Here is a 27,431-nt window from a genome sequence, read left to right as displayed (position 1 = left end):
TTTTTTTTCCGGAGCAAGTGCCCCAACTTGTTCTTCTGAAAACCTGTTCAATGCCCCTTGAGTCTTCCTCCACCCTGTGTGTTTTCAATTTGAGACTGTACTGTAGTGCAGATGGAGCTCAGCGTCAAACACAGGTGCTCTGGGAGAACAAAGGAAGTGTGAAAGTCTTGTCACAATGTCATCCTGTCACACAGAGAGCATTGTTTGTTTTTTTCTTGTTTTTTTTTCTGCATTTGTATTTTACTGTTGCATTTTTTCACTGTTTTGAAAGTAGTTCAACTTGCACACACACACACACAAAACGTGTTTTCTCATTCCCTGCGTCTTGACTTTTTTTTTTACTAAAAAATGCTGCAACATCCAAAATAGGCTAATCTGAGTTTACATCTCACGATTCTGATGCTTAAAAAAAATCAAAATTGTCAGATAAGACATCTGTTTTATTTTTAATTGCATGGTGGAAATGTGCTTCCGATAAGTAACACATTTTAACATAGAAACACGATTACAATGCAGTGAAGTAGAACACCATAAAAAACATGTTCTGAGGAACATTGTGTCTCAGCTAAAACTAGTTTCCTCATTGACTGGGTTTGTCTTTGGCTGTCACTGGCATCAAGGCACCAGGCCAGATGAGTTTACCTTTTGTAAATGAGTAATCCTTTTTACAAACTCACATTCCTTTACTGTAAATCACTGTGGTTAAATGTAGAGAAATAAACGCCTTATTTTGGATGTCCTCTTGATACTACAATTCTCTTCCCACATTCAATGAAAACACAGTTTATGAAAATGTTTATGCATTCTGATTCATGAGATTGCAATCAATTTATCTACCTTATTTAGTAGTTCTCATTTTTTTGTATTTCTAATATATTATTGTCTTCTAGTATAATTGTATTGTTTGCAACATTGTTCCAAGCATAATCTGAGTGGAAATACAGTACTGATACAATGCAAAAAACAAAAAACAAAAAAAAATCACATCAGAACAGGTGGAAATAAACTCATCTTTGTGATTATTTGTTAAAATAATTTTTTCCATCTCGTCTGTGTGCATTGTGTTTTGAATTGAGCTAACCTTCACTACCGTTCAAACTTAATCTTCTCTTGAGGTATTGTCCGAGGAGACTATTATTTATAATCTTCTTTTGCAAGTCACACGAGGGTGCATATGATGTCTTTGAGAGATTTCAGTGCTCAATCTGTCTGCGTGTGCATGTGCAGATGTGTCATAGCAGAGCTTTTCACACTGTATTTTGAAACATCCATGGAGAGCCTTCTCACATACGCACCCCTTTTTTATAATATAGTTGGGTGCGTATGTGCTCTCTCAAACCTTTTTTATATTTCATATGGTACTTTTACATATTGCTTAGTGTGAATATTGCATAGCTTCTTGCTTCATTTCTAGAATATGCACTGTCAAGTTATGACACATGATATATATATATATATATATATATATATATATATATATATATATATATATATATATATATATATATATATATATATATATATATATGACACACACACACACATATATATATATATATATATATATATATATATATATATATATATATATATATATATATATATATACAGTAATATGCATGTATGTGCACAGTATATGTATGTATGATGGACCAAATAAAGAGGAGTTTTGTTTGTAATGGTTGCTTTGGTAACCTAAAGTTCCTTAACAAGAAAAACAGAATAATCATTCCTTACAATAAAAGCTGCTTAGCCTGTTTTACTTTGTTAAATGCTACATACTGCTAACAATGGCAGTTTAATTCTAGCCTGAGAGGTTCACAGCATGTGTTTGTTTTGCTGTGGTAATCTAAATCTAAGACAACAATTATTGACTTTGATGCCAAGTTCAAAACGGACACACTTTTTTGCCTTTGAGGTATTTCTTTCACGTGTCAATCATTCACGCATCACTTCCTGTAATGAATGACAGCGGTTATTGAACGTGCACCTTTGAAATGAACTTTCTTGAATTGCTGTCTCCTTGTGAGACGTAATTTTAAGTACTTAAAGGACTTTTTGAATGACATGCATTTGACAAAACTGTGCTCAGTTACGCTTGTGTAATGAGTCTGTGTTGGCTCTGCACCTATTATAATTAAACACTGGTTTATCGTCACAAAACCCCTGCTTTTATTTTATACAGATACACAGGACAATAAATAATGGCAAACATTAGATCTACATTTGTACAGTACAGCAGTTCCTGCGATTCCAAGAATAATCCTGAAGGTTTTGTTGAATGTCATTCTCAGCGTGTCGCCTGATTCAACACAGCCGCTGTTTGTCCCACATCGGCACACTGTTCATCTCTGCTCGTCCAGCTGTTCTTGAATCTCTTCCAAACCCGTCAGAGCTGTTGTTTATTTGAAATGGTTCAATTCTATCCAGATTAATGGCGCTTTATCATCTGTCCCCCTCCTCCTCCTCTTCTTTGACTTTAATCACAGAACTCACTGCTGCCAGCATGAAAACCAGACCCTTTTATATGACTTCTGATAGATTTGCCTAATTTTAAAGGGCTAATTATTAATCCGCAAATAAATGGCTCTAATTTAGAACATAAACAGATGACTTTTATTCCATTTTTATTTGATTGTTTTGACGATTTAAAGTTTGTAGAGATGGAACATAAAACCGGAGATGTATCTGCAGATTCGGAGGAAGCTGACATATTAGGGCTTTTCCAAATGTCATAATTCATCTCTTTAACTCAACGAATTTGAGAATGAAGTGGGAGGGCGGTTCTTTCCCTTTTCTTCCTCTGTTTTAAAACATCACATTTAAAGCTTAACTCTTAAATCCTCTTCATACACCACAGAATCCCTGAACTCGGTGACTCTGCTGCATTGCGTTGGATGGATGCCCTGCCCAAACTTAAGAAACTCTGTGTTGGTTATGATGCTGAGCTCATGCTGGAGTAATATCTACAGTTTCTGGCATGTTTTAAGTGAGTATGACTTTGTTTTTTATAAGGTGTTTGTACTGCATCGGCAAGAAATTTTAAAGTTTGACGTTCTAATTGATATAAAGATATAATTAATAAATGACCCAACAAATTGAGATTAAATGCTGCAACAGCATTCAAAAACATATTTGGGTGCTCCACCTGATAATTTTGCTATTAGTTGCAATGGAGAAATTGTATGTACTGAGTAAGTTTAATCAATGACAAAATGATCATTTGATCCTTAAAGGTCCCTTGTGACTAAAAAAAAATATGTGTATAAAGAAGAACAAAAAATACTTAACCAGAAACATCAACAGCAAAGTATGTTTAGAAGACTGTGCATTTGATTTAATTGGAGCAGTCTCAGTGAAATCGCTTTAGTCTTCCTCTTTACTGTGAACAAACAGGGCATGCACGCTTCAGCTCCTCAGACAAATAACAGTCCGTTGCATGCACTTTTTGATTCCCAAAACTTAAATTACTGCTCATGATGTTTTCTGGTTATACAAATTGATTCCGTGAGTAAAAGCTGATAGCAAATTGTTCTGATGAAAATAGAAGTGATTAGCTCATAGTTGCTTAATGCAGATATCTGCCTAAATGTTGTACAATAAATAATTCTGTAGAGTTTTGTGGTATTTAGTCCATGCTTGTTAGCTATGAGGAATTCTGTATGCAAAACTTAAAAAAAAATCTGGTAAAACTCATCTTGCACAACACAGATTTTTGTCCAATCAGATGCTAAATAGAGTCAGAATGCCCCACCCCCTAAATACCACCTGCAACTGACTAGCAAATTATCGTTCAAGTTTATGATGTAACTACAGCTGCACTCATTTCTTTCCTCTCTTTACATATTTCCTGTTTATAAAAGGCATATTGAAAGCCTCATACTTTTTTATTTTTAAATAGCCAATAGATTTAAGGTACATCTCAGCCAAGAATTATAATGTTTTAACTACTTGTTTCTAGAGCTCATCTGAGTTTAGTATAGTGCAGGTTGAGTCATCAATATTTAACAATGTATATTTAACATTATATATATATACCACAAAACTCTAATTCTATTGGTATTACATTAGTCAGCACGCAGTGGACAGTCTATGCATTGGTTAATCCGTTATAATTTGATCAACTGCACCTTAGCTATTCTCCATGTGTATGAGTGAGGCAATTAGAGAGTGAGGTGATCATAACACTAGACTGGTATAATTGACATGCGTTCCTCTCTTATGAAGAGAGAACATTCGCGAAATCTTGTCTGTCACACAAGTGACTCGCAAACAGGCGCGTTATCCGAGTCCTGGCTGTGCATTGAACTCAATCCGGTGTCCGAATCATCATCATTGATGCATGTTTTGGACAGTCCCCTCGCCTGCTCTACCCAAACATTGTCTATGGACGGCAGTTGTTCAGATTCTCCAATGTCTTTGCTGTCATCCGCCTGTTTCACGTCCAACTCGTCCAAGCTGTGAACCTTTTCGAGTAATTCCCTCAACTCCTTTTCCTTCGCGTCCAAAAGCTCCTGACTCATATCTAAGTCGCTCTTCACCGTCTCCAGATCGGTGTTCAAGCGCAGTCCGATGTATAAACTCGTATCCAGTTGTGTTTTGATCCTCTCCTCCTCTAATTGGAGTCCATTGTCTGTTAGGAGGTCCGGAACGACTGGGTCCGGCTCCTCGGGAACCGAAGTCACCTTGAAAGCCGTTTGTTCTCCAGTGCTCTCCGCGTCTTTGTTGGAAAGCTGCTCCTGTCGTCGTCTCATCCACCTGTGGTTGAGCTCTTCTTGTATTTCACCTGTAAGTATCTCCATCAGAGCCTCCCTCTCGGCTAGTTCCTCCTGAAGTTGAATGACTTGGTCGCAGCGCGCCGCGTATTCCTCAAACTGCGCAAAGGACGCGTCCGGACGCGCGCTGGAATCTGCATCCAAGCCTTGCTCGAGCAAATAAGTGTCTTGCACGTAGTTTACGCCGTGTATTTTCATTCTGTCAAAGTGAACTTTTGATTCACACCTTTCGATTTCATTATCCAGCTCTTTTATTCGCTGTATCTGCTGTCGGATTGTATGATCCTGCGAAACTATGAGATGCACGAGCGTTTCCATTTTCCCCGCCGATGATTTGTCTTTCGAAGCCTCCTCTTTCTTCCTATTCATTTTGTCCAACTTTCTAAAAGCCTTTCGCACAATCCTCCGCTGTTTTTCCTGTGAGATCTGCATGGTGGCTCTGGTAGGACAAGGGCTCTCTTTGCTGAGCACGACCCGCGCCTCGGCGCTCCTCGGCCCGCTGTTGGGCAGCGACGCGTCGCTCCTGACCAGGACGAAGCGCACATTCTCCTGCTCGTCGCCCCAGGCGCTCCACAGCCGCAGGATTTTGGTTTTATTCGGCAGAATGCGCTCAAAACCTCTCCATTTCTCCACGATACAGTACGATTGCGGAGGACCGGTGAGCATCGCGCCTTTCTGGAAGTTCTGGTCCTCCAGCAGCACTTTCACTAGGTCCGCGCAGGTGGTGCGTCTGGACAGCCCGGACACCAGTTTCTCCTCCCGGCATACCCACACCGAGATTTTGCTCTCCTCTTGTTCCATGATCATTTACATCGAAGTCCCCGGAACCAGTTTTACTTTCCACTCTGACATTCAGAGATTGTTAGACGCGGTAAAACTAGAGAGACTCGCCCCGCGCGCTCTTCACCCAGTTGTGTTTGTCTCTGAACTACAGCAGCGTGGTTCTGAGCACCCAGGCACCACCCCGTCGAGTCCCAACATCACATGACGTTAAACTCCAACTTCACTCTTAACAGATAATAATGCACTCAGATGAGCATAAACACATGCTGTGAAAATAGGGGATAGTTGTCACTTTTTTATTCCATTTACAGCATGAGTTTTTTAAAGCAAAAATGCATCTGAACATTTCCGACATTATTGCGCAGGGGAAAAATAAATTTCACAGAACAAACGTTGACCAACAACGGGGCTTGTTGTCACAGGACTGAATATGGGAAAGGCATTGCGAGTTCACAAAAAGTACAAGTACAATAAAAAGTACAAATAATAACTTCATAAAAATTAAAAAATAAATTTTTCATTTAAAACATAAATGAAAAATACAAGATTCTATAGGCTATAAAAGTTGAAATTGTATTAGTTTACCTGCATGTAATTAATAAAATTCAGAGAACAAGAATAATAATAATAATAATTACAATACAAAATTTCAAATTAAAAATAAATAAATATAACCCTTGACATTTTATTAGTTTACCCACATGAATCAAGCTGCATCAGAGAATCAAAAGCTAATACTTATATCAAAATATCAAATTAAAAGAAATGATAAGAAAACAAAATAAAAAGCTTGCAAACAGTTACATATCTTCTTAGTTTACCTGCATGTAATTAACCAACAGAGAACTGTGAACACTGAATGTGTTGTTAAATGTGTTGTGAAATATTAACTTAAAATTTCATGAGGTTTTTATTTAAGTAAATATTCAGGTCAAAAAGGTTTGGATGACAAAAACGTTTGGGAACCTTGTAATTAGCCTGCATAAATATGTAACATTTAAAACAAATGACAGCTTGGCCCAATGAGAAAATAACATAATATAAGAAAATACCCTTGTCCTAAAAACACAGTTCAGCAAATATATATAAAACAATATAAAACCTGTTATCTTTGTTAATATTATTGGTTTTACTAGTTGTGTAAATTGCTAGCCTACATCTATTCATGACGTACGTTTGATCAAATATGATATTCACTGTAGCCCTGTATAATGTTAAGCCTGTAAAGTAGTTCACTAGAGGGAGGTTTATTATTGTAAGTCTGAAAAAGGTCAGTGACTATAACATAACCAGCTGTGCATAACTGGATGTTCAGATTTCCCATCGGTCAGTGCAGATTTAAGATGTAATATCTCCGGATGAGTGAGGGCAAAAGACAACTGTCCTGGTGAAATAAACCGTCAGGATTATATTGAGATCTATATTATGTGCTAATATAGAGCTGTCAACATATAGTACTACTGATAATAATAATACTATTATTATTATTTATATTCTTACAATCTGTGTGTGTGTGTGTGTGCGTGTGTGTGTATGTGTACACACGATACACGTTAATATTTAAAATCACAATAATTAAATATTACTGTTAAATTTAATCTCGAGCAAATTGAAAATGAATGAAAAAATGAAACGTGTGAATTACAGTGTGATGTCTAAATTCACTTGTAGAATTCTACGTAAATCTTTTTTTTTTTTTTTACAGTTTAGCTACTTCTAATATATTATTGGCCATTTATAAGTTATCGACCAAATCATTGTCAATATTTCTGTTCTTTAGCGGGTCCAGCGCTCAATGTTCAGTGAAATATGACAGTATATAATAATAATAATAGTATATATAGTAATAATAATAATAATGTGATTATATTCATAATTCTATAATTATTTTCATCATTAAATGTATAATTATTATACATAATAATTATAACATTTTATGTAGTATAATAATATTTATTTAATATGTATTGAACTTTATTTTGTAAAAGGAATAAAGTATTTGTGGAAAAGGTAGTACGTTGAAGACAACGCTAGTGTAGCATGTCATTATTTACAATGTACTGCCACCTAGTGATTGTAAGAAGCCTTACTTATGTTTTTTTTTTTTTTTTTATCCCCTAGACTCCATCAAAACAAGCCATGTCATTCATACTGGTGGTGATATATTTGTTTCTCAAAAACAACAAGCATGCTACTGATAATTTAGTGCAGGAGAGAATATAGAAACGCAAAGCAAAACAGTTTGCAGTGCAAACACTAAAAGTTTATTTTTTTCATCCCCTCAAGGAAAATATACACAACGGAAAAAACAATCATTTTGACATGAGTGCACCTATTAAACAAAAAGCTACCAGACTGAACGTTTCAGTGCTCTCCAGACAAAAGATTCTGAAAAATCAAACAAACATACAAGAACTGTATCATATACAATAGTGTTCTATTTAAATGCTCATTTTACTAACAGATTCTCTGCAAATCATGTAAAACATGGCTGACAAAAAAACAAAAACAATACAAGACTGAATTAAATAAGACTGAGATCAACAGTTTGATTCAGATTGAGGAGTCATTTTACCCAGAGTAATGACAGCTCTTTAATCACGTGAACTGTCACTCATTTGTCTGCTTGTCTTTGTAATTAAAGTCACTTCACTTGATGCCTTTAATGTACATGAAATACTTTCCGCTATATACATGACACCATAACGAACTGCTTCTTATTACAGATAAGAAATTCCTGATCTGTCATTTGATTCCAACTAAAATTTATTTATCCTTCCAACATAAAATTTTTCTATCAGATTTAGTTTTAATGTTTTTTTTCTCCCCGCTTTTAAAATGTCAAAGGCATTATGGTGATAGAATCCAAATCTGACTCAATTTTTTCATTTATTTTTTGGTGTCCAAAACAATTCTGAGCTGGAATAACACAAAAGGCACTTTCAACACCTTTCACTTGGCATGAATAGAAGTTATAGAATGTGTTTATTTGGTGTAAGAGAGAAAGATGACACATAACTTTGCTTAGACTGGCTTGACAAAAATGTGGGACCAAATACATACTTTTAAGTGAGGTTATACAGCCTGCTTTTACTCACAGTTAGACGAAGTCTGCGATGATAAACACTAAGGCACAATATGCTTTGGTGATTTTGCTATATAAATTCCTTTTCTTGTGTAGCCTGTTCTTATATGATATGTTAATGAGAAGAAAAATGTAATTTTTGCGCCAGTAGCGCCATCTAGTGGAATTTTAAAAACAAATATTTGTTTTCAGAACAGCTTTCGGAATACGTCATTGATGGAACGGGAAACCCCGCCCCCAACTCACGCCATTGGTCGAGGCGGGTCGTTCAAAACAAATGAGGGAATTTTTTATGACGCAAATGAAAATCATTATCGTTTTCGCGAAAATTAAGCGACGAACGGCTTTACTCACAGTCTCTTTATATGGGATTTGACTTTAAACAGAAAATTACATTACATAAGCTTTAAATGCAAAGTAAATTCTGAAATAAACAACTTAAAGGTTGAATTTTGTTGTTGTTTTTAAAGTTTCTATTAAGAAAATGGTCTGTTTCTTAGTGTTTTCGTATATATAACTGTAGGTCACACTGGAACAGCCCATGTGCAGAGTAAGGCAGGTAGTTCCACATAAATAATACAGTACCTTTTTATGCTCTTTCATTACCGTCAAAAAATACCAGGGGCGAAGAAATGTAGTGAGAATAAAAGGTTGAACAACAGAAAAAAGCTTCCATGTACTATGACAATACGATTTTATATAAGCAATGTTCTCTCAAAAACACAATGTTGGTTTAAAACATCAACCAAGTTAAACAGACATCTGAACAAAGTAACAAAACCGTACCATTTCACCCATACAACAGGTTTAAGAAAAATACACAAGTGATAAACGAATTGTAATGTAATTATTCATTGCAGACCTCACCCAAAACATGACAAAAGCCTTCTGGGTGGGACTGAAAGAGGCACATCCACTTAACATGAGGTCGTGAGTCATTCAAAGGCTTTTCTTAGTCCGGTCATCAGCTGTGTAGCCTAGAAGCCTCAGTGAATTGAAAGTCTACCCCTGTTGAGGTTTTTTCACTCTCTGTGGGCAGCGGGTCGCTGGCTGTCTGCTCTTAGTTGTGCTCGTGTGAGTCGAGGAGATTCAGTCTTTGACCAGTCTGTAGATGTGATGCTGAGCGCCGTGCTCGCTGTTGGACACCTCGAACACACAGGCTATGCACAGTAGGGTCTCTTGAGTTTCTCTGTTCGTCACCACCTGCGGGAACGGTGCAGGAATCGATGCATTTAGTAATCAGCAACACAAGAGTGCATTTGATGCTGAAGACATTCATATTTATACATGTGCATTTCCAAATGAGATGGGAATTGTGGGACCTACCAGTAGGATGGTAAAGTTTTCTAGTACGCTGTTCATCATGTACTTCTCAGGCAGGTGCTTGAGCTTATGGATAAAGTTGATCATGTATTCACACATGGGAGACCGGTTGATCTTGTACACAAAACGTCCGTTCTCAAACCGCGCATACTCCGTCTACCGTAGGAGACAAAAAGTTAATTATTTAAATACAATTTTTTATATGAATACTGTTAACATTTGTATAATAGCATGCATATTTTAAATTGAATACAATTACAATATATTACACAAAAATAAAAATTATATATTATAATGCATGTGGACAAATATATGTGTACATATAAACATTTACATTATAATAATATTAATATTGTGTGGTAAATTCAATTTTTTAAAAATATAAAATTAAATATTATATTAAATAAAACATATAATGCTTAATATATTAATTTAACTTTAAAAATACATATAATTGTATATAAAAAATACATATTAACCATTGAAACCATGACACTATTAAAGATAAAAAGATACTAGAAAAATGAAGTTTAAAAAATTTAATATTTTAAATTATTTAAAATATTTATTTTACAAATGTTGTTTTTTGTACTGTATATATGATTGAAAATTTTACATTACAATATATTACATATAAAATTAAATAGTATATTGTATTTTAAATGTTACATTGTGATGATTTAAAATATTACTATATCATAAATAAATTATTACATGAAGTTAAGTTAATGGAAAATGAAATGTTAATAAAATTGTACAGAAATTAAACAAATTAATAGTAATATGGCATAAAATAAAATGTAGATATAGTAAATTTAACTTAATTTTGATGTCTATGAACAACTTTTATACAAAAGCTTTATTTGATCTCCTCACCTCAACTTTTTCAACCACTTGTTTCCCAAAGGAGCAGACCTTTGTTGAGCAGGTAATGGTCATGTTCTCTGAGCTCTCGTAGTGACTGGTCACGCCGTAGAATGCGCCAGAATCCTCCAGGATGTTACAGTTGAGGTCGGCCTGTGGACACATCAGATAAAAGCTCAGTGACAATCCATAAACAGATGGAGAGAAAACATTTACAAAAGAAAATGTGTTGAATTCCACCCTAGGGTTTACAGTTGAGCAAATCTGTCAGATGTGAATAAATAAAAGGTGCTTTATGTCAACAGTAAATTCTTTGGTTACTTTAAGCTGTGAAGAGAGCCTCCTGTGATATCCATCAAGGCCACATGCAACTGGAATCACTGGTGTCGTTTTTTTTTTTTTTTTACAGCTGCATTTAATTAAACTTTTTTACAAGTTTATTTCAAAACAGAGTGCATCATTCGATTGGCCAGCACAGACCACCATCCAAAGCTAGTATCTGATGTGAACATGTAATAAGTGTTAACCTCCAGAGAGCGGTGTTTGAATGTGCTTTCTACGAGTCTGAACAGGATGTGGTGGTCTGGTGCGCTCATGCGCTTGCACCTGTCGCTCAGAGCGGCAGGTGTTCAAATAAAGGCTCCCTATCAAATCCAGCATCAGCAGTATTAAAGGACAGCGTGCGCTGTTTCACATTCAGACCACCCTGGATTAAATGCGCCGCTGCTGGCTTTAACACAGCTCTTTGAGCAAACAGGAACGCGTTGAACCAGTTCAGCTGCCTCAATTCAATCTGATGCAGGTGACTAGTGCTCAACAGACTTTCGGGTTTTCAACAGCTGGTGCTGAAATTTGAGCAGTGCAACCTACATAATTCAATGATGAACTACCTTTAACTGAAAAACGAGTGTTTACTGTTGTCTTTTTGCATTATTGATTCACTATTTTCCTAATTAATGCTGTACAGTTGCTTTGACAATCTGTATTGTTAAAAGCGCTATATAAATAAAGGTGACTTGATGACATAATGCTGGTATACGGCTGCTGCTTCGACGTTGGCTGCTTTTACATCATAGAAGTTTATTTTTTAAATAAACAGATTTTACCCAGATCAGCCATCATCAGTTAATTAAAAAAAAAAATTTAAATAATGATCAATTCTAACAATTTGTATTGTTTGCGTGAGCACCACGTGTCAGCTATGCTATGACTCAGCCGCTCAAATGATGAAGACTAACCCAGAATTTGACCAGGAAGAAGGCGTTCTGAGGTCCTTTTCCAAACAGCTCCTTCAGCCCACCCTTCTTCTCAGGAAATTTGTCGTAGATTTGACGTATGTCCACTGACTCCAGGAGCGCATCGCTGTACGAATGATTCGTCTGGCTGATGTGCACAAACAGATGCTTGTTGTACTGCAGAAAGAGATGGAATTAAATCAAGAGAACATTAATACTGGCTATAGAAAATTAACTAACATGCTATTTTGCGAAAGAATAGCTTCTTAAGATGTTTGTTGCCCAAATGTTGTTTTTGTGGAAAATGTGTGAAGTGTTTCAGATTGCAGGTACTGTACGTTCCCAATGCTGAACGTTTGGTGTGTGTGCCTGGACGACTGTATTGAGAACGCAACTCGTTCTGCGTATGGCTACAAATGCAAGATTAATAGCCGCTGTCACGCCAGTCCAGAGGGACAAGCATTTCATAGAGATGCTGCCAACATGATCGATTGCACAGGTCTGCATTAACACGGACGGCAAAGTATGGATAGTAACCTGTAGGTCTCGAGAAGTTCTTCCCGGGTCTCACTTTTAATCTACACATGCTTTTTTGTCTTCATTTTCTTGTCTGTCAGATTAGTGCTTAAATAGGACATTTAGCATCACTCTGATACACTTAAAGAGGCTGTATGTACGTTTTTGACTCTACTAAAGCATACAAATACCATAATATGTTTGCAGATATTTAAGAAACATGCTAAGTTAAACTACTTGTTTATCTGAAATCAAATCTAAAGTTAGTTACTCTCCTTTGAAAATGTGCGTTTCGTCCCGGAATGTCAGTGTCTGTTTTGGTTTGTGGAACCCGCCCACTGTCAGTTTACCCAAGTGTATTTCAGCACCCCCCCCGGCTGCAAGTTGGCAGAAAACACAGCTTATTTAATTTCATTCATTGTCATGTGCACTCGTTCGTGTTTCTGTCGTCAATCTGGCAACCTGCATGTGCTCGAGTCTATCAAATGTTTGTATTATTTACAGTAATATTATTTATATATCAATTTAATAAATGTCATTTGTCAATCAATTTAATAAAAGAGGATTGCATTAGCAGCGCAAAAGGTCATGGGTTTAATTCCCAGGGAACACACATACTGACAAAAAAACCTGAGTGTTTAAAATTGGATAAATGTGTATGCTAAATGCATAAATTTAAATATAAAATAGTATGTTTATTTTTATAAATATAATATTTGAAAATAAATGTTACATATTATTTTATAATGTTTATGAGGTAATCAAAATGGCAGAGCTGCTGAAATGAGCTTGTTGTGTGTAAAACATGCAGCTGTTCAGCAGTGAATCTGTGAAGCAGCTGTATTTTAGAGTAGCTGCTGAAGCAGGTCAAGGCTGCTCTTCTGTCGCTGTCTCTGCAGTGGTTCTGGGTACGTGCGCTGACTTACAGAATCTGGGTCCCGCTGATGCTCCAGGAAGGAGGAGAACTCCACCAGCCGTAGTTTAGATGTGCCGATGGAGCGCCCGTGCCACGCCGGCCCTGCGGCTGTCAGGGGTGAGGGGGACTCGTAAGCTACACACACAAACATAGCATTTCAAAATATGAGCGATGTATTCAAACAAGAAGATGAGAGCCATTAAGAGTAATTTAAACAGAATAAATATACTGTAATTTCTTATTCAGAATTGTTACACCACATAATGCACTTCTTACATTGAATGATACATGATAATATACATACATTTATTAATATGTTTAATGTTAATATAATGATAATATATTACAATACTAATAAATATAAGAGTATAACAGCATTTATTTGTACAATATATATAAAAAAAATTTCATAAATGCACGTCACACACACACACACACACACACACACACACACACACACATATATATATATATATATATATATATATATATATATGATAGAATTAATATAATTTTATTGATTTATATTATATTATATAAACAATATTATAAATTAATAATATAGATATTAATTAAATATTTTTTTCCACCAAGTAATGCACTTCTTTTATTATATTAATATGATAGCATAACTTTAATATTAATTGATGTATATTATACATAATTATTTTATAAATTCTTAAAATATTAATAAACTATTGATAAATTAATAAATGCATTAATAAACAAAAAGTAGCTGTTTTGATCCAATGCAAGCAAACCTAAGAGCCAGAATTATACTTTAAAAAATATGCCAAATCTAAGTAGGTAAATGCAAACTTGCACATGCATTAAGTTGAAAGGCATCTGTTAGACATGAATATACACACCTGCGATGGCTGTGGTCGTCTGGATGGGGTAATTCTGCTGTGCGAACAGCTTCACACTGAGGAACAACAGGTGATTATCACAAGGTGTCATTTTTAATGAAGAATTGGTTTGCACACATTTTATTATGTACAAAATCAACCATGTATATTTGAGTTAATCTAAGTTATATACACTTACTCTTGTGAGGAACCAGGCTGCCCTGTTGACACTTGCCAAATCTAGAAGAGGAGTAAAATGTATCGCAGTGTCATAGTGTAAAACAATACAAATGCATGGGTATATTCTTCTGCTTGTCCTTTAAATGGACACTGATGCTTTTAAAGTGGTCTGGGGCATCTCTTACCCCTGTCGCCCCAGGTAAGGAGGGGCGAGGGAGTCCCGCGAGCCCCAGCCGGCTGTGGATGGCCGTGGCCGAGACGATCTGCGCTGAAGACATGGCCGCCATCCTGTTGATCGCATCATTCTTCACGGTCTGGTCCTTCAACGACACACATCACAGAGAAGATTTAGCCCCTGCACTGTTACTGCTATAAAACCTCATTTATTTTGTTATTTGAAATAAAATCAAACCCTGGCTCGAGGGCAAAGGTTCCCGTCATTTCTTTAAATGAATTTGTCTCCTTAAGACATGATGCCATGAAAAATAAATAATGCCCATTTAAACTGCTCTGCCGTGCTCCACTATACAACATGAATGGGAAAATAGTTTTTTGACCTTTGAATCTGAAAATATTAAAAATGAATTAACTAAAGAACTTCACCTTAACATTTGCTTTCTATAAAACACTTAGTTTTATGTAAGCACTGAGTACTGAATATAGCAGAGATAAACTGTACGTGATGAACTCGAAACTGTAAGATACTACGACATGTGAGTTACTTCCAGTCTACAAACATTTTAGGCCACCAATATCCCTCAAATGTTGCCGTAACTAGAGAATGCACAGCACGGAAACCATGTGGTTAAATTAAATTATGCATTTAGCAGACGATTTTATCCAAAGCAGTGCATTCAGGCTATCAATTTTTACCTATCATGTGTTCCTGGGGAATCGAACCCCCAACCTTGCGCTTGATAATGCAATGCTCTACCACTTTAGCTACAGGAACACTATCATGTGGTTAGATTTGATTTTATGCTCAATGCTGTTGTTTGCTTTTATCATCATCACTGTTAGTTATTTGTTGTGTGGTGATTAAGATCTCATTTACTTTCATGTTTGTTGATAAACTTACGTATATAAATACACCTTGTCTGAAGAACATTAGCTCTGTTTTTGTAAGAAGTGCTGTATAAATGCAAGCAGTCAGCTACAGCACATGACTGTCTGATAAATGTGTTGCATTGTGGCCTAGCAGGATGGAGCGCATATACTTAAAGAAGAGCCTTTTGTATCATCATAGAAACTGCCAAATAAAATGAGTAACCAATCATATTCCCCCTCTTTCAAAAGCACCACAGTTAAAGAAAGAAAAAGAATCAAGGGTTTTGTCATTTCACTCTTTAACCACGAGATGCCACAGCTGCTCAAAAGCATGATCCTTTGACATCCTCAGATCAACATCAGCATCAACACATCACTTTGCATTATGTTGTATAGTACAAGGATAATTTAGAATTATTGTTATTTTAATACAACATTAGATTGATAAAAAAAAAAAAAAAATCTATATATATATGATGTCAGAAAGATAAAAAAAGTAATACTTTTATTAACAAAAGCATTTTAAATAGTTTAAAAGTGACAGTAGAGACATTTAGGTTTTTATAATGTTACAAAAGCTTTGAATTTCAAATAAATGATGTTCTTTTGGACTTTCTAGAATAGAAGAATCCTAAAGAAATTTTTTCATGGCTTACACAACATGGATAATACTAAGAAATATTTCATGATCACCAAATCAGGTTATCAGAATGATTTCAGAAGGATCTCATGTGACACTGAGGAGTGGAGTAAAGATGCTGAAAATTCAGCTTTGCATCACAGGAATAACATTCATTTTAAAATGTATTTAAATAGAAAGGAAGTATTTCAAATTATAATAATATTTTACAATATAACTGTTCTACTGTATTTTTTACTGTTTTATGTACCCCCTTTGAGCATAAGAGTCTGGAAATGTTGCATCTGGATAGATACTGTACTCATACTGAATAATGTCTGCCTTTGACTTTCACACTGCATTTTAAGTTGTGTGACTGTTCTTCAACAACTTTACTCAAGTCAACCCGTGTATCCCATTAAATATTTCCATGCCTTTCCAAAACAAACGAAACAGGAAGGAAACGGACAAACATGCTGAAGAAAAGTAGTTAGCCAGTTGCCTGCATACTAAGCAGCCACAAGTAGGAAAGCTAGGTTACAGACAACCAAACAACAGGCCCTCGTGTACACACACACACACACACACACACACACACACACACACAGTTCAGTACAGATATGGCCTGAGAAACTACACACATACACCCACAGACTGTGTCAAACACAAGACTGGCATGTACCTTCAGCTTGGAGTGAAATTCTCTGGATTTCCTCCGGGCAAGAACCTGGATATGACTGGAGACCTGGTCAAACACACACACACACACACACACACACAAAAGGAGCATTTTGTAACCATGGAGATGAAAGGCCCCCTGCCAATAGCCACAAAAACATGCACTTTAATTACAAACAGAACATCCAACACAGCCTTTCACTTCACTTGTTCAGGAACAAGAAAGAAAGAAAGTGATTGGCTATTTAAATAGTTAAAAATTCAGTTTTCAAGTCAAACTGACTTTACGCTAAAATTGTAGCGATTTGCACTTAATTAAGAACACAAAGCAACAGGTGTCCAGTCAGTGAAGAACGCTTTGGTAACTAAGGAAGGCAGAAAGCCAGCGAGACAACGTTTGGATAGAGCCATAAACAAAGTCTGGCTCGTCACGATGTGAATTTATTGGAAATAGCCTCTATTATTTATTTCATCTTTAGAATTTGAAGCAGCTCCACTAACCTGCTTTCTCGTCCGTGTCTTTCCCGTCCTGAGTTTGATGTATCTGGCTATTAATTCATTACGACCTGTAAGAGAAAATAAAGAAATGCATTAATAACCTCTATTCAAATTTTTTAAACAAATCATTTCAGTGACTTCGAACTTAAGTATTGAAGGTTACACCAATCCACCAGTAGTGACGACTATAAATATATCTTAAATACACACAACACTTGAAGAATTAGCTGAACTAGTGTATATACTGAATTTAAGAAGAGTTGAAAGATGGAGCTATGAAAAGTATTATATGAATATGAACTACTGAGTTTATAATGAACATTATACAGTACATTTTTTAACATCATGAAGGTAAACAGATTATTTCATTTTTGTGTGAACTAGTCCTTTAAGGACAATATCTGACCGCCAGACAACAAGCAGCATCAGGGTATTTACTCTAGCTAGCCTTTACCCAGTGTGCCTGCAGTGTAATCTCCTCCAACCCAGACCTGGGCCTCCTTATTCTTCCAAACACACACACACACACACGCGTGCGCTCTCTGCACGCTCACAATGCGGGTATTCATGCACACTCTGCTCTCAGATCAAAGACACTCCAAACGGCCAGCTGTAAGCATGCTTACTGCTGCATAATTCGTTCTTTTCAGTCACTTGAAAACATGCTCAGCTGGACTTGGCAAACCTGCAAAACAACCTCCAGAGAGAAAGGGAACTTACAGGGACAGAGAAAGAGAGAGTGAGAGAGCCTGTCGATGAGAGCTGAGTTTTGAAATTCCCCCCTGTGGAGTTTGGTAGACAAATCAAAGCAGGATCAAAGAGACTAGCTGACTCTCATCAAGAGATACGATAAACAACACTATCATCTCAGAATTACTGAATGACTCAACACTCCTTTACAAACAGTAAAACAGTACAGTGATTGTATGAATTCATAAAACACTGTCTGAAAGTATATATATATATATATATATATATATATATATATATATATATATATATATATATATATGTGAGTGTGTGTTATTTTAAACTATTGTTATCATGAATCATTTTATATTAACAAAAATTAAGTGTACTCTATTTGCAAGTTAATTCAAGAAGGTTCTGAGTATTGTGCACAGATCTGAATGCCAAAGATGTTTTTACACATTTATGTACTTTAGGTAACATACACTGGGGAAAATGTCAGATTTAGTCATCATGTTCGGTATAAATGAACATTTTATAGTAAAAAAAAAATCATTTACTGCATCTTATGCATAATACACAACAATACACTTTTCATTTAAATATTTATATACATTTTATATAAATGTTTAATCATATATTAAATACACATTATAGTAATATTATCACAGTATTATAAAATGTATTAATAACAATATTATATTAACGTAATAATAGTAATTAATTTTTTAATTTTATTTTTAAATTATATATTACATATATTAATAATACATTAATATTACATGAATTGCATATATTTGAAATATATTTTAAATTTGGTATATTTGAAATTAAATATATATATAGGACTGCACAATGAATTTAATTTCAAATCGTATTTCCAAATGATTGTGATGTCACAATCACGTTATCGTTCAAAGGTGCAGTTACAAAAACTAAGTCCACTAACATTATTCTGCATGCTTAAGGTGTGCGTGTTTTTTTTTCTTTCTACGTGTTATCTTAAAGTTTTTTCCCATTATATTTTAATATTTATAATACCATGCATTTTAATGTTTATAATACCATGCATATTTTTACTTGTTTTGTTTTTATTATTTAAAGAAGAAACCAAACTGATGTATAGTTGACATTTGAGGCTTAATGCTACAGAAAAGCAATACAAGTTTTTCATGAAGAGTGTATTAAGCTTGTTTGTTTTTTATAATAATATAGCATGCGGTTGCCAGTCAAACAATGGTATAAACCTATTCAAAACATACTATGTATTCATATGTAAATCATAATATTATGAATTATTATGGATTATATATAATAAATAACATATTATAATTTAAATGGTTGACAATCCACCAATTACAGGACATCTGAATCATCTGAATCTTCTGATGACTCAGCCATGTTCTCTTAGAAATGTGTTTTTTGTTGATGACTCACTCAACGACACAGAATCCTTAAAAGTAAGTTATAACAAAAAATGATAAAAGAAAATGCAGAAGCTGAATCTCTGACAAATAACAGTACAATATGTGGTTCAACGGATGCATTGAAATTAGCAGTAGAAAAAAAACCCTGCATTCAACTGACTGCATTCCTCTATAGTGGCATTAAAAAGGTTCGATGTTATGCTGGTGTAGGGCAGGCCACAAAAGCCACTGAGGATGCAGTGGGTTAAAGGTCATAAAATTACAATATCAGCTTGATCAGCACAAAGCAATGCAGCTCTGAAGAACACCCACTGTTTGCAATTAAAAGCGAGCTGATAAATGGACCTCACACTGACGCAGGGTTAACCTCAGCGTGTCTTCAGAGGGGAAAGATGGCGCCAAAAATGGAGCTCGTCAGTCATTGTGTAATGACAGCTTTCTCTGCTGTCAGTCTCTTCCAACTAACTAAATGAAAGCATGTGATTTATGCGGTGATATCCAAAGCTGAGTGCTCTTCTCTGGATTTCTAAAGCAACTGGTACTGTCCCCGACAGGGACAATTCACCCAACAATGAGATTTCTGTCATAATTCACTCATTTTCATGTCAACAATCCTGTATGGCTTACATTTCAGTATGCTTCTTACACAATCATACGGCTTCAGGAAACTTGGAATATAGCGCATTTTTTGTTTAAGTGAGTATGAATACATTAAAGGGACAATAAGTAACTTTTTAGGTATTTTATTATCTAAAATCAATATTTTTATTCATAAATATGCCCTCAATGGTGTACAAATACCTATGCCAATGTTTAAACTAATCCTCGTAAATGAAGAATTTATTATCTTTATATACATGGGACGGGTAGGTCGACGGAGGCTTCCATGTAGCGGAAAGAGCTAATGCTTGATAAAGATTTCAAAAGAGACGCTGAAGTGGCCAGTTTTCTTCTCGACAGGTAAGTCAGTGTTACAATCTATATTACAATATTTTTTTTATATCTAACAATGCACATTATTCAGAAAATATAACGAATAAAGAAGACATAACTACTAATTACAATATTTCATGTTTTCCACAGTCAGTAATTCATACTGTAACATTCGTTTGTTTATGGTCATGTTGCAGTTTGTTTGAAATAACACACCTGTTCACCTGAAGGAAAACTCGACGAAGTGCTATTAGAAGACATCCCGTCAAAGCTTTTTGGTACATATCGCCTACCGTAGATGCAATGCGCATTTGAAAAAGCGAGGCGCTGGAGAGCAAAATTAGTTTGAATGCAAAATACAATTTCACCACTAGATGGGAGTAATTCCTACTTAGTGTCCCTTTAACTCATAATGTTTTTGTACTTTTTTGACACATTAAAACATTGAAGGCAGACTAAAACATTTTTCTTTCGACCTGTAGGAAAATAAAAGTTGGTTTGGAATGACATGAGGATGAGTAAGTGATGACGAAGTTTTATTTTGGGGTGAACTGTCCCTTTAAGGTGTGATAATACAGAAAAATAACTAAAGCTGCAGCTTCATAGCTAGTATGAGCTGCTCATGGCTTTCTGGCCAACACTTCTTCGCTTTGATTTCAGATTACCCTAACTCAAGTCTCCATTCTGCGTGATGAGTCTGTCTGAAGAGAGTTTAGACTGCATGGGCCATTGAAAAGAAAGGGTGACGTCAGAAGCGGAGACGCGTGGCTCACTCACTCGTGCACTCAAGTTCATCATATGGCAATCATCCTGTCAACTAAAATACCTCTCAGAAAAGAGATGTCATTTGATAAAACTATTTGGTTCACCTCACAAATCTTAGAAAAGCTTTGACCATTTCAAATGACCCACAAGTATCGGGGTGTTGGCCTCAGGGTGTGATGGTGACGGGCAGGACAGAAACCCCAAATCTTTGGGACAATGGCTGCCCTGCCAGGCCTGATGGATGACTCTGAGCTCTCGGGCTGCTATTAGAATCACAATGGCCCAAGCTAACAATACAAAGACTTTCTGCTTCAGGTCCATGTCTAAACTCAGTGCCCAAACTGAAACTGCAATATTCATATCTGATTGATGTAATATATAATTGATAATTTATCAATTGGTTTATGGATTGGTTTACATAATATTTTAAGCAACAGAATACAATAATAGCAAGATAGAATTGTCAATAATATCAAAAACACAATTATTATTATTCATGTCCAAGTTCTGGTGGACATTATAACAGTAAAATAACAACAGCAAAAGGCAATAATAATAATACAAATTAAAACAGATGTAATTATAATACAAAATATTTAATAGTTATTTGTTATCATATAAACCTAAATTTTATTTAATAAAAATAAATTAAATTAATAATATTACTATATAAAATGTATATAAAATGTATATTTATTAAATTATAACAGAAAACAGAAATATGTGATTGATCAATTAACAACTATTCATCATAATATTTTTCAGGTAACATAAAATGTCCCAAAAACCCCATTGCAGCCATTTCAATTCAGAGAACTTTACTCAACTGCTAAGTTTAGAAAGAGCTAAAGTTAGATGCTTTACAAACTTACATAAGTGTCCCAAAAAGACTTCACCTTTCTGAACAACTTTGGTCCAAATACACAGCTACACGTGCAGAAGTTTGAATATGATCACTCAAGGGATTCTGACTTTGTCCAGTCCTGCTAACTGACTTATCATCTACCTGCTCATTTATTGCACAAGCATGAACAGTGAGGAACGACAAAATGCCATATGGTTATGAGTAAAGGTCAACAAAAAGCAGATGGTGGTCTGAACCAATCCCCTCTCTGGGAGTCAGTCAGCTTAGACAGATACGATCAATGCAGGTGTTTCCCTGAGAGCAGGACCGAGGGGTGCGGCCAACTTTTCCCCTGCCAGATAAAGCCATTCACACACACACACACACACACTTATGTGTACACACATGCCTGCTACCATCTGATTAGAGTTAGCCAGCTGTCCTCTGTGACAGGAACAGCCCGTAACACGATGACACCCCTCCGTCCGCAAGCCATTTTCAGAGGGAGGGTCTGAGAGGAAATTCAAGGCCAGATGGCAAAAGACCGTGACGGACAATCTTTTCTCTTCCAGTGGACACCCCCCCCATCCTGCACCCCGCCAAAACCGCTACCATTATTTAGAGAAACCAATTCTGAGAGGAAAGTCATGGACATCAGATGGACCAATACTTGACAAACTTGAGGACAATCGGGAAAAATTATATATATATATATATATATATATATATATGTGTGTGTGTGTGTGTGTGTGTGTGTGTGTGTGTGTGTGTGTGTGTGTGTGTGTGTTTGTGTGTGTGTGTGTGTGTATAGTAAGCCTGGTCATCACTAGAACTTTCAAGTCAAACTTTATACTGTACATAGAGTACATTTATAAAAATAAAAAAAAACTACAGATGTTGAACCAAGCTCTGTAAAATGTAACAATGCAAGTTTAACTTAGACACATTTAATAATAATAATAACAATAATAATAATAATAATAATAATAATAATAATAATAATAATAATAATTATTATTATTATTAAAATTATAAATTTTAAGTGAAAATGAAGTTAAAATATATTTGAATAATTAAATAAATTTTTTTTTTCTTATTACATGTTTCTGGTAAAAAATAAAATAAAATAAAATAAAATAAAATTAAATTAAATTAAATTAAATTAAATTAAATTAAATTAAATTAAATTAAATTAAATTAAATTAAATTAAATTAAATTAAATTAAATTAAATTAAATAAAATTAAGGACTTTCCTCTTTGGATGGCACCATCCACTCAAGTTTATACCAAAAGCGACCACAGTTTAAAAAAAAAGTCCTGCCCTAAATTTGTTGTCTTTAAATTCTTCACATTATGAATATAAAATGGGTTCAGAAAGTGTTTCACAGTCAAACAGAAGAAAGCAAGGATCTAAGGAACCACAAGCACTGCAAGTCTTGAGTCAGTAAACCACTCACTGTAGTATGCTTGATGTTAAAAGCCCTGAAAGTGTGTACACATACGAAAGTCTGCTACTGAAAGAGCTCTAGAACACTGAAAGCTTCTCTTCCTCTGATAGAAAAGTATCTGGAAACACAGAGTGAAAGGACTCAGTTTGGAGCTGTTTTCTTTAATGGGAGCAATTAAGCATGCTTCCTGTGTGTGTGCGCAAGGGAGAGTGAGTGTGTGTATGTGTGCTTGTCTGACTGTGTCCTAACATGGTGCGCTGGCTGGAAACATCACACCAGCCTGCAGGAAATCACACATGGAAAATCCAAACAACCTCAAATGACCTCTCGCTCACTGCCTCTCAAACTTGTCTTGCTTTCTCCCTCATTTAGTTTTGCTTGATAAAGTTACTGTGTGCAAACTTCATGAAAGGAGAGCTAAAAATGACATCTGTTTGCCTGGCAGGGTAAACTTGACAACCAAATGATTTTTAGATTGAAGAGAGAAACTTGTATAACAAAGGCACACTGGCTGAGCTAATGTGTGTTTAAATGTGATGATCACCCAAAATAAGATGTATGGTTTCAATTATACTATTTTTAATGAGCTTGAGCTTTTGGAGTTGAAGTCTTGTTCCCATGCAACTTTTCCCACGAACGCTGTATACAGTTGTACAGTAACTTCCACTAAAAATCTAATAAGGAAGCATGATTAATCAAAGTAAAAGTGAAATCGCGATATGGCTAAGTACGACAATATAATTAAATAAATCTCAGCGCAAACAAATGTTTCAGAGTGAAGCATAGCCCTGTGTTCATTTAGACACAACACACTCATGATAATAGTTTTCCAGTAAATCCTGCTAAAATTAAATTATTGTTATTATAAAATAAATATACAAATAGAAATATATATATATATATACTGTATATCCACCATTTCTAAAATAACTTTCCTTTTTAGATTACATCACAGAAGCTGTTCAAGTTTAAAAATAAATAAATAAATAATACACTTTTTTCTACTGCAATTTAAAATTGTAATTAGGGCTGAAACGATTATCAACAACGTCAACAATAAAGAAACTGTTTACAAATCTTTTGCTGTCGAGTAGTCATTTGATTTCATATGGCCTAATGTAAGAACCTGCAATAATGCGGATTATGTTAAGAGAGATTATGTTATAAAATAAAAAATAAAACGTCTTGTCACTTACCTTTATTTTGTTTCCTGTCCATATGACTTACAAAAGGAGATGTTAGGCAGAATGATATATCATTCAGTTACTTTTTATTATAGCTAATTAAATAGTGATTAAGAGTTTCTCTGTCATCTTATTTTTTGTGCCAAATATATTAATATGTATAGATTAATTGTATAATTTTAATTCCATAATATGACTTTCAAAAGCAGAAGAGATTACTGTAATTTATTTTTTAGAATGTGTATAACTAAATATTTTAACTAATTGCAAAAGCTGAATAATCAATAAATGTCTACCGATTAATCAGTGAAATAATCGGTGATTAGTCGAGTAATCATTCGAATAATCGTTCGATTAATCGTTTATCAAAATAGCCATTTGTTGCAGCCGTAATCGTAATCAAAATTTGATATGCCATTAATGCATAAAATTACATAAAGTTAAGGGTTTTGAAAAGTAAGTGTGGTTACTGTCTTAATGATAATAAATAAGTCAAAATATTTCAGAAGGCTTAAAAAATCATTCATGCTTCATGTACAGAAATCAGTTAAAAAATAAAAATAAAAATAAAAATCAGTGCAGAAAATAATCAAAAACACTAATGAGGAACAATATTTTTTTTTCACCCGCCACCAGACAACAATAAGATTCATTATGGAGCTCAAGGACTCTCTGTAATATGATATCAGTGTCTGTTTCAATCACTCATCCATCTCAAACAGTTAAGAGGTGTGAGGATGAAGCATGCTGTGTCCTGTCTCCTAACTGGCTCTCAGTGAGGTAACATCCAGGCCTCTCACACCTATCAAAGCCAAATGAGAACATTAATGCACTTCAGACAGGACTTATGTCCATACGGTCTTCCAGGAGTCTGTACCTCCTTGCACAAAGTCCCTTTTTCCAATTCACACGCTGTCCCTTGAGAAACATGATTAAACGCTGTACTTCTGGGACAGAAATTGGGCAAAATGACTCCTTGGCCCCATTTTATGCAACACAAAAGAAGCAAAGTGCAGGTTTAAAGTGGGAATATACATAGTTCTTTCGTAGACCTTGAAAAGTAAAGACTTTTTTTTAAAACGCCCCACATCTAGGGACCTCCTCTGGAGCAGCCGTAAACACAAAAGCAATGTCCTGTGTCATTTTGCAAACACTTCTTTCAGATAACCCCTGTTTCCCAGCAGAATCTCCCAACCTTTTCCATCAAACAACATCTCACACTGACAAGTTTCCTGTTCCTTTATCAGTAAGAAAGTCTTTCTGTGTGACTCTAAACAAACCCGTAGGTGGAGGTGTGGTGCTTTGTCATTCAGAACTGGGATTTTATAAGGGTTTAAAACATAAACAGACACTTATGCACAGTGAGTTAACATTTATGGGTGTATTACAGGTATACATTTTCTCATATATCATTTTAAAACTATTTTAACAATGATTTAACTCACTTAGGAGATAAAAATCTAATAAGACTATAACACATAGTTTGGTGACTAAAATGTACTGCTCAGTCCAAAAGAATCATATTTTTTTGATCTGGGGTGCGGATGTGGGCAACATGGGTTTGAATCTAGCTCGCAACATTTATTCTACCTCAACTTTTCTTGCTAACTTTACTGTCACCTAGGGATGTGCTAAACTACACATTTGCAAATATTTGCAGCTAGTTGGTTTATGGAAATATTTAAACCATAATACCTAGGAAATCCTAAACATTTACCGTATGTTTGTTTTTAGGAAGTTTTATTGACGTCCGTTGGACACATAATTATGGGATGTTCACATTAAATATGGTATTTGTTTCATAACTAAACAATAATCATAAAAAAAGAAGAAATAAACAATACATTACATAAATAATTATATGTCATTAAATTCAACAACAACAATACAATAATAAATAAATGAATACATTTTATTCTAAACCACAATTTATCCATAAGAATTGCTAGTTCATATAAATGAAAAGGGAGGCAAAAAGGCTAAAAATATAATCATTGCATTCAATGTACCAGATTCTTAACTGATTTAAATGAATGCTTGCTTCGCTTATCTTTCATATTTGAAAATAAAATAAAAGAGCGGGGTATTGTTTTGTGATTTTGGATCACCTATCATGTACTTCTGCTGATGGCAGAGACTCAGTAGCATATTAGCCAGAACAGAACGACGATAACTCCCATAACCACTAGTTTCCCCTGCGGAACGTAATACAACCCAAACTGGCACAAGAGTCTCAGAGCGGGTCTGTTATCCAATTGTCAAAGACACAGCTTAAAATCACAGTATTTCCAATCCTCCGAGGCACACATTATGTTCACAAAGCCCATCACTGCCTGAGCACACCAGTCTATTCATTGCACTCACAATTTGCCATTATGAAATGCAGAAAAACATAGCGCTGTAATGTAAAATTAGGAACGATTCGGGCTCTTTTCGCATAAAAAGAGCTGCACACAAAATCTCCTTTAAATTAAACTAAATGAAAAAATACTCTGGACTTTAAGCAAACCAGCAAGAACAAAGATGGCACTGAAATGCCCCTCAAAGAGTGCAGCAACTGAATAGCATTAGTTTTAGGCTTGATATATATATTTTTTTTACAAACATTCTACTGTATAAACATTAATTCAATATAAGCAGATTCACATATATTTCAAATTACAGAAGTTGTAAAAGCATGCTAAATCTGACAAGTAAAATACAGTCAGAATGAAAATAGGTGCACACATGCAAATCAGTGGTAACAGACAGTGTGGCAAAGTATTAAAAAAT

The 27,431-nt window shown here is 35.1% G+C and overlaps 2 protein-coding genes across 3 annotated transcripts in view; both read right to left on the bottom strand.

The window, feature by feature from the left end:
* Positions 1 to 2,148: 2,148 nt before the first annotated feature.
* LOC127947039 (ras association domain-containing protein 10-like) lies at positions 2,149 to 5,797 on the bottom strand. Its single transcript, XM_052543938.1, has one exon. The coding sequence runs from the start codon at positions 5,580 to 5,582 to the stop codon at positions 4,254 to 4,256; it is 1,329 nt and encodes a 442-aa protein (XP_052399898.1). The 5' UTR covers positions 5,583 to 5,797; the 3' UTR covers positions 2,149 to 4,253.
* A 2,002-nt stretch (positions 5,798 to 7,799) lies between these two features.
* The window catches only part of LOC127947040 (transcriptional enhancer factor TEF-1), a 34,197-nt gene continuing 14,565 nt past the window's right edge, over positions 7,800 to 27,431 (bottom strand). For both annotated transcript variants that reach the window (XM_052543939.1, XM_052543940.1), the window contains 10 exons: positions 17,371 to 17,435; positions 16,874 to 16,936; positions 14,711 to 14,845; positions 14,545 to 14,585; positions 14,367 to 14,422; positions 13,508 to 13,632; positions 12,069 to 12,242; positions 10,843 to 10,983; positions 9,970 to 10,122; positions 7,800 to 9,846 (listed from right to left, as the gene is read on the bottom strand). In XM_052543939.1, the coding sequence (XP_052399899.1) occupies positions 9,733 to 9,846; positions 9,970 to 10,122; positions 10,843 to 10,983; positions 12,069 to 12,242; positions 13,508 to 13,632; positions 14,367 to 14,422; positions 14,545 to 14,585; positions 14,711 to 14,845; positions 16,874 to 16,936; positions 17,371 to 17,435 (1,067 nt within the window). In that variant the 3' untranslated portion in view covers positions 7,800 to 9,732. The remainder of the gene's footprint in view (positions 9,847 to 9,969; positions 10,123 to 10,842; positions 10,984 to 12,068; positions 12,243 to 13,507; positions 13,633 to 14,366; positions 14,423 to 14,544; positions 14,586 to 14,710; positions 14,846 to 16,873; positions 16,937 to 17,370; positions 17,436 to 27,431) is intronic.

This window comes from Carassius gibelio, chromosome A25, assembly GCF_023724105.1.
Source record: "Carassius gibelio isolate Cgi1373 ecotype wild population from Czech Republic chromosome A25, carGib1.2-hapl.c, whole genome shotgun sequence".
NCBI lineage: Eukaryota > Metazoa > Chordata > Actinopteri > Cypriniformes > Cyprinidae > Carassius > Carassius gibelio.
The sequence above is the reverse complement of the archived record's forward strand: the minus strand, read 5'-3'. Positions and strand labels throughout refer to the sequence as shown.

Excerpts from the sequence above, each read along its gene's own strand:
- LOC127947039 (XM_052543938.1), bottom strand. The coding sequence starts at position 5,582 with ATGATCATGGAACAAGAGGAGAGCAAAATCTCGGTGTGGGTATGCCGG.